This window comes from Marmota flaviventris, chromosome 11 (genome assembly GCF_047511675.1).
Source record: "Marmota flaviventris isolate mMarFla1 chromosome 11, mMarFla1.hap1, whole genome shotgun sequence".
Lineage (NCBI taxonomy): Eukaryota > Metazoa > Chordata > Mammalia > Rodentia > Sciuridae > Marmota > Marmota flaviventris.
Window position 1 is genome coordinate 15,964,667 of NC_092508.1, and position 8,641 is coordinate 15,973,307.

Below are 8,641 nucleotides of genomic sequence, written 5' to 3' on the forward strand. Positions count from 1 at the left end.
ATTAAAAAGAAAAGAAAAGAAAACTGGAATGTCTGCCATCCTGATTGAGTGTAATTTTACACAGTCTCTATATAGCACCTACATTGTTGCATTGAATTGATTGATTAAACATTTTAATACACCTGCCTTGTTGTGCTGTATCAATTGTGGTTGATTCAAATGTGTGTCTGCATGAAGTCAGGAAACCCAGCTTCTCAACCCCCTTAACATTTTCTCTCCCTCTCTTTATGTCCTACCTACAGCGACCTGGCAAGGATTGGCATCACGGCCATCACACACCAGAACAAGATTCTGAGCAGTGTCCAGGCCATGCGAACCCAAATGCAGCAGATGCACGGCAGGATGGTCCCTGTCTGAGCCAGTACTGAATAAACTCAAAACTCTTGAAATTAGTTTACCTCATCCATGCACTTTAATTGAAGAACTGCACTTTTTTTACTTCGTCTTCGCCCTCTGAAATTAAAGGAAAAATTTATCTGCAGCGTCGCTTGGTGTACAGATTGCTGAAACTGTGGGGCTTGCAGAAATGACAGCCGGTCACTGGAATTAGACCTGGAACAAATTGTTTCTCACCAGTACTTAAGTCCATCACCAGTCTGTAAAATACGTGTACCTATATAAATAGATCTCTGCCTCTGAGTTTTGATGCTGTACTTGCTGCCAGACCCTGCGCTGCTCTGAGATGTCCTTGACCCTCCCTCCATTTGGAATTACAACTGCAGTATTTTGTTTGTGGCATAATTGACACTCGTTTTGCTCAACTGGAATTATGACCATGCCCAGGAACATTTTTTAAAGGACTCAGTTGTAGCATTTAAAGCTTTCTTCAAACCACGGGAAAAGACCTGGGTGAAAATCTTGTGGCTCACCCATGCAGCCTCCTCAGGGCTCACATCACCTGGTAGATTCCTGTAACAATGGGGGCTGGAAAGAAAAGAAAAGTGGATATATAAAAAAAATTTTCAAACCCCATAATCCCTAACTGAACAATTGAGGTCTGTTTCTTTGGGCCTGAGGCTGTGCCATATAAAGTCTTACTTGGGACCCTGCAAACTTATAACTACCTTATGGATAGTGGGCTGTGACAATCTTGACTAGGAAAATTTCATACTACCCTCCTTTAAAGAAGCAATCCCAAATCTACAAGGTAAGTCAAAAGAACCAGCGACAAGTCTTTCTCCAATAAACCCCTCCCTGCCCTTGAATTTTTTCGGTAAACTTTATCTCATCTGAAACACTGTTCGGAAAATATTCTTTCTCATCTATCAGATAGGGTTGGGTTCTTTCAGGATCTCAGTCCTTTCTTGACAGTAGGAGTGGAGACCCAAACAGAAAGACGCTCCTGATGTTCTTCCTCGGGGAAGTGAAGTCTGTATTACACGAGGTGAGGTCAGGTTCAGGAGGGTGAGACCCAGACCCACTGGCTGTGGGTTCTCTCAGGAAGGTTCCTCTTGTCCTTTGGTACCTCTTGTTCAGGCTGTGCCTGTTAGTGACTGTCTTATGGGTGTTGGGCAGGAACCTCAGGAGCCTTTCTCCCCAATGGCTAGATCATGGGCCCATCCTGTGGAGGGTTTGTTTTGCTGGAGAAGCATTGGGAAGTCTTTTCTTTAGCCTCCTATGCTCCTAAAACCCTTTACCAGACAGGATTAGGCAAGGAGATTTGTCTTCAGCCTTGACTTTGTCATTAGTGCACTAAAAATGCACTGTTCATCCACAAGCCCACAACTTTTCTTTTATTCTCCAGAATTTTCTTATTGAAACAGGTAAATTAAATGGCTTTGTTCATTCCTAGAAGTAAAAGACCTAATGTTGGACTGGGAAAATGTTAACTATTTTTTAAACTATGTTTTTCACTTTTAAATGAAAGCTTGGCTAATTTTAATGACCTTTTTTTTTTTCCCTCTCTCTTTCAGTTTTATCCCGAAAGCTATTTCTTTCCAAGCAAGGAATGTTTGATGCTGTCAAACCATGACAGTTTAGTAAAAACCTTTTTTGCAACATTAGTTGTAAAAGCATTTCTGTTCAGAAAGAATGTGAAATTTGTTTCTAAAACCAGTCCAGCAATTTTTATTTTATCGCCATGCTTGCTGAAGTCTAGGAATTCTGGATGTTCATGTTAAAAGTTGACAAATGTAGGCAAATGATTCTTCTTTTTATTTGCTTTTAAAATTTTTATTTTTTCTTTCAGCAAAGCTGTGGAGTATTTTGCTTTTAATCTCTACAGTCAACAGCATTATGAAATTAGACTTTAAGGAAAAACAGAATGTTAACCTTGCATTCATTGAATAATTAGAATTTTGGCATTCTTTAAAGTCAGCAACTTAGGGCTTGAAGTATTTTTCTAAACATTAAACATACTCAAAGCAGAACTTTTCCAAAGAAAGGGAAAGTTATCTAACAAGTCATCATCTGTTCTGAGGCAGTAGTTTTGCCACTGCCCAGCAGGTACCTCCAAATGAAATAATCAGGTGGAACATGAAATCCTATGTCATTCAAAGGTCACCTTCTGAACCTTGCTTTTAACACATTCATTTGTTAGGGTCAAGACCAATAGAAAGACAAAAATGGATTTTCCAAGTGTCAAAAATAATATCCAGTAGCAATAAAAGCCTTTCCTACCCCCATTCCCTCGCTGCAGTTTTAGAGGAGTAATGGCAGAACAATAGAACGTTCCAATGTTTCCTGAGGCTGGAGCCAGACCCTGGCATCCGGACAGCTATGAATTCTAAAGCCAACCCAAATGTTGACACTGGGAAGTTCACCCCACTTTTCTTTATAACTCAGTTCTTCCGCCTGTGAACTAGAAAGCTAATGACACCTTAGTAATAACACCTTTCTCACAGCCTGGTATTGTCCTACGTGTACGTGAGATGTTCTCAGGGAAACAGTGTGCTCCGCAGCTTCGGGCACCCTTGTATCCGCCCAGCCCCAGTGCTACTCCTCTGTCTTTCTCCTGTGTTCCTGGATGTTTTGCTGCCCATGCCCCAGTGGGGTGAAGTGCGTTTCTGTGGCCGGGGCCATGCGCCTGAGGCGCCTTCACCTTAAATACGTTTATGAGCCTGTAAATGTGGGAATACCTGAAAGGTGGCAGTCCTATCTAATTACACTCAAAAGGATTGGCATGCATATTTTAGCCTTGAAGTTTATGAAATTACTATTTCATAATTGAAAAGAGTGAAAAGCACAAGTGAAACCCCACTTGGATGCAAGCAGCGGATGGGCAGGATCTACTGAAGTCTGGGTAGTTGACTTGCAGGAGCAGCACCTTGTTTACTTAGTCACTGTGGATTCTCTTTTAACAACTGTGACCCCCTTGTAAGCCAATTGCTTTATCCAAGAAATTACCCATGATAGAGGAGTTGCCCTAATTCAAAGGAGACGGGCTTATGGTCTCTACTTTTCTTTTGCGATCAACTAGATAGACGCCTTCACATTCCCACACTTGTAACTTCAGGTGTCCAACCATTTTCATAGAAACAGAAATCCCCACAATGCTCACTTAACACTGCAAATATATTTACATAGTAGATATTTTATTCCAGGTGTTAAGTGAAGAAGGGGCTTGGCAGATGGGAAAAGAAAGTTATAAGACCCCTCTTTCCTTTGCAAGAATGAAATTTCTTGTAGCAAAAGAAGTTCTTCATCAAAAAGTTTGCCTCTCCCCCTAGCATGATTGCACTCTAGAGTTTTAAGGTCAAGTTCACTTTCTCCTTGTCCTTCACATAAATGCATGCTTGCCGGGTGAAATTCCTGCGCATTCAGGTTTCAAAAATTACATTTGATGAGCTTACTGATTTCCTCAGAGGAAAGAATTAGAAAAATATATCCGATTCTGTTTCTTTTCTTCTTTCATTTTTCATAATTTGTCAAAATGAACAACCTTAGTACCTTCAACTCACTTCTTTTTTATTAACACATGTTAATTATACATATTAGTGAGATGCCATGTGATATTTCCAAACATGCACACAGCGTATGCACTGATCAAATCCAACTCCCCTTTTGGCACCCTTCCTTCTATCCTGAACAAGTGACTTGAAGATATTGGTGGTTACACCCTAGCCCACATTTAAAATTTTCAGTAACTATAAAAAATATTCTATATGAATAATTCATAAGGCTTTATTTCTGTCTCTCCAAATAGACTACGTTTTTTTACATGTTTAAATATGATCATTTAACTCAAAGAAATTAAATTTAATTATTTCTTCTTATAAACACATACCTACACAAAAGAAAGAAACAATTGATGGATTTAATAAGCCAATCATCTGCAGTAGTGCAGTGCGCTCTCACTTCCCGCTCTCCACTTAAAGCCAGTGCTATGCAAGGCCCCTCTAATGGATGCAGTCCAAGAAGAACTTTGATGGGAAATAAAAGGCCAACAACTGCTTCTTTTGGTTTGAGTCAATCCTTTGACAAATGAGAAGATGGTGAGGAGTCTAGAGGGTTCCTTGCTTTTTTGTCAGCCTGATTTGATTCTAGACGGAGGCCTGGGCATTTATCTGGGTTGTGGCTGATGGGTTCTTGGTACGCCAAGGTAGGCTGTATCTCTCACCTCCATCACTGACATCAGCAGTTTCTCCAGGTGCTCTGGCCCCAATCTCCTTTTGCTGTCTGTTTCCCAGCAGAATACATGGATCCTTCACTAAATAAGATGCTCCCATTTATCAGAAGTTACTTTTTTTTTTAAGGAAAACACCTTTTTTTTTTTAAATTTCCAATCATTAGTGATGACTACAAGCGATTGTGGACTGAAATAAGCCACGATCTTCATTTCAAAGAGTCTGTCCATCTGACATAGTGATTCAGGAGTGGCTGTAGACTCTGGCTTTGCAGGTTCTGATCACAGCTTTCAATGTCAGAGTATATGACCTTGGTTACACAGGCCTCTCTGTGCCTCAGCTTCCTCATCCATACAATAGGTTTACATAGAGCACCCGTCAGAGTTGTTACCTAGTTGCTGACAGATATTATTTTTGTAATTGTCATTATTTTTCAGAGGAGGAAAGTAGGAATTCATTATGTCACGTCTAAACTACTTTCACTGAGCCACGCCAGCTTCTATAGACCTGTATTCTTCCACCCGATATTTGTTGACAGCCAACAGGGAATACTGTTGATGTGTTGTCTAAAGTGTTGTTCTCTTCTCTACAGGGAATAGAATCTGCTATCTTGGCCTCACAGCCCTTCCTGTTGATTACAAAGCCCTTGGAAGAAAACAGAACACGCCCTCCTCAGTTCCTTCCAAATGTGTTTCTTCTGCTTCTATTGTGCCAGTTCTGGGGCAAAGACACTGAAGAAACAGCATCGATACCTGGGAAGAATAAATGTCTGACTTTCCCATCTCCCTTCCCAGTGGAAAAGCAGCAGCATCGAGGTTCAGCATCTGTTCTCCAGTCGCATTGAGGAATGTACTGCCTCACGGCACCAGCTCTGCAGAGCCCTTGCTCCCAAACTCCTGGTTTAATTTATATGTATTTCCATATTTCATTCCTGTACGTCACGGCTGCATTGGTGTGGCAGCAAGTGACCAAAGGCTACAGGTTTTATTATGGACACCGGTCAGGTGCCACCATACAGAACAAAGCCAGTTCCCATGAGCTGCCTATGATATGCATTGCTGAAGTGACATTTTACCCAGGGTGTGCCATTGCAGTGATATAAATATATTTTTTTTCCTAGACTAAATATGAGCTGACTATCTCTTTTGATGTGTGTACATAGGTGTGAGTGTGTGTGTGTGCGCGTGCGAATGGGCGTGTGTGCGTGTATAACCTAATGCTTAGAACTGCCTGTGAATGTTGTGGAATGCTACACCTGGAAAGTTCTGGTTTCTCACCAGCTCCAAGATAAAGAACCATATGATGTATTGGGCCTGGAGACGGTGCCTGTTCCCTTGGGAAGACAACCTGGAAATGTTAAATGTCATGTATCTATATATGTATTTCGTAGCTGCCACACTAACCTTAAGAAGTAATTCCACAGCTCTGGATGGAGGCAATTTCACCTTATAATGGTGGAGTAATTTTAGAATATAAATACATTCAGGTGACAGCCCATCCATGAAATCACAGATTCTGATTGAACTCATCAGACTCACCAGTTCTCAGTGGAGAGAGAAGGGGAAGGAATCCGTCTAGAAGCCCCACGTGGAGTATAAGTAGCCTTTGTTTCCCTGCATAAATGGACTTGTTGAATGCGAACAAATATATGCAATTCATATACTTTTGGAGATGAACGTAGATATGTGTGTCAGCTTTGAGATGATGTGTCCGGATTAATACTTTGTCTCCCGATATCACAGAAAAATACATGCCAGTGACTCTTGAGGTTAATGTAGTTGGGATGAAATGGTCTCAAACAATTTCAGGTTCCCAAATTACATGGAAAATTCTCGAGTAATTCATATGCAGCTAACTCCTCTTGCCTCAAAAGGGTGTCAGTCTTCTAGAATCCGAGCTCCAGTATGTGAGGATTCAGTTCTGATATGATACGTGTACCAAACTCCAGCCAACATACTGCCATTTTAGATAATCCGAGTGGCTGCCTTGCTTATTCTAAGCCGTGGTTGCAGAAACTGTGGCCATTTATATAAGCTATAACATCAAATCAGGGGAAAATGATTCTGAACCATATATTGTTGAACAAGTAGAGGAAAATCATCAATAAATATTTATTGCATTCTGACAGGGTGTGTGGCATTGTATTCTCATAACTATGCCAGAGTGACAAAGTTAATTCACCCCTTTTTGGGGACCTTAATATATTTTTAAAGGGATGTGCCTATGCATTGATGCCTGAAAAATATGTATAAAGAAATGAGGATGAATCTCTGAGCAGGTCATCTTTCCCAGAGGTAAGGGTAGGGGTCCAACTTCTGGGCTGCGTCTGGCCCACAAGCAAGCACTGGTCTAGTGAGCTTAGATGCTACATCATTCTCAGATCTTCTATTAAGCAGAGTGAAGCTTTCCGCTGCACCAAATCAAATAGCTTCACCATGTGTCTGCAGGCTCCAAATTATTTTTAGCGATCTTATAAGTGAAATGTTCTGGTGTGTTTTAAAAAGTTACCTAAAAGAAGGGTGGTTCTCACTACACTGCTGGTGTGTGTGTGTTTTGAGACCTCGTATTCAATCTGTGAAGGATATGTGTATTAATCCATACACTCGTATAGCCTCAATATTTGTCTGAAAACACTTAAATTCTGACCAGTAAAGGAAAGTTCTAGAAGCAATATTTTCACTTAACATTGTCCAAACAACATCAAGCATTGATACACACGGAAGAGTGCATTTATTTTTTTGTATCACTCCAAGTATGTTGGAATATGCAAGGACTGTGGTTAAAATTAGAATGTATAAGGCATATTATAATTTAGTTCATACTGAAAAAGAAATTAACAGATCATTGATTGGTTCATTCATGCTCCAAAATTTGAGCAATCTTTTGAGTTAGTCATAGATTTTTCTATTTTGTTTTAATTTGTCAAGGTATTTTTCTTCCCTTCATGAACTTTAGGTACACATAACTTATGTCATTTATTTATGGTCTTTTATACCTAGTTTGTAAAATTGTAAAATAGCAAACTAAATGCAAAGAGTTTGCATTTGAAAAATAATAAAGTAGTTGCCGTATACAAACCTGGGATCTGGTTGTGTCTTTTTGATTATTTTTGCCATGTGTAGGGTACTTCTAAATTAATTAATTAATGGTTGTCATTTGATTAAAATAGAAAATCTTAATTTTCAATTGAGCATGCTTATTTAAAGGATAAAAAAACATTTTAACTTTTTCAATGGTTATTGTATTAGTTTATGGAATACAGTGTGATAATTCAATACGTATACCTGAGTATAAAAAAAAAAAAAACACATTAATTCTAATCTTTGTCCTGGAAAACAATGCAATAGAAATACTGACTTTGAGATACAATATTCTCATTCTATATTCCATTGTAATTAAGACTAAAAATTTTGGTTGGTTTAGGTTCTGCCCATTTATTATTTATGTGATCTAGGGCAAGTCTCTTGCCTCCCCTCTGCCTATTTCCTTGTTTGCATCTAAAAATAATAAAGAACTTTGTTTTCCTATATCATTATTACTGACCTGAAAGGCCAGCTACCAGTTTTTTTCCAGGGTCTTTTTACGTAGGATCCAAGGATCCTTGCAGGTACATTAGAGTTCCAAGATAGCCCCTAAAACTGCAAATGTTAAAATTATATCTGAATATGCAGTTTGATGGGGAGATTTCATAAATTTTATCAAATTCTAAGTTGATATGGGATAAAAATATATTAAAAACTGCAGTCTTAAGGATGAATGCTCTTACCATGATGCTATTTCATATGGTTAATGATTAATTAGCAGTCACTGTCAATTAAAAAAAAAAATTAGGCTCAAGACATCTCAGTACATTATATTAACCAAAGCCCTAAGAGCAGCTGGCTTAAGCAAGCATAGGCAGGCCAGTTATCCTTACCAGCAACATTTTTAAACATGGGTAATGAAATGAAAAGAATTTCAGAGTCTGGGTCATGTTTGGTTATTTTCTGTTTATTTCTTAAGTTTCCCTCTAGAATCAGCTAGAGTAATAGCTGTGTGGTAGTTTTCAGCATAAGTAGGTTTTGAAAGGGAATAGA

At 39.2% G+C, this 8,641-nt stretch overlaps 1 protein-coding gene across 2 annotated transcripts in view; it reads left to right on the forward strand.

Moving 5' to 3' along the window:
• The window catches only part of Epha4 (EPH receptor A4), a 138,114-nt gene extending 130,631 nt beyond the window's left edge, over nt 1-7,483 (forward strand). Inside the window, exons 17-18 of one of the 2 annotated variants that reach the window (XM_027941772.2) lie at nt 243-1,147; nt 5,158-7,483. In XM_027941772.2, the coding sequence (XP_027797573.1) occupies nt 243-357 (115 nt within the window). In that variant the 3' untranslated portion in view covers nt 358-1,147; nt 5,158-7,483. Of the gene's footprint in view, nt 1-242; nt 1,148-5,157 lie in introns of those variants that run through there. The other variant, XM_027941773.2, reaches the window with a different exon arrangement.
• Nucleotides 7,484-8,641: the final 1,158 nt, after the last annotated feature.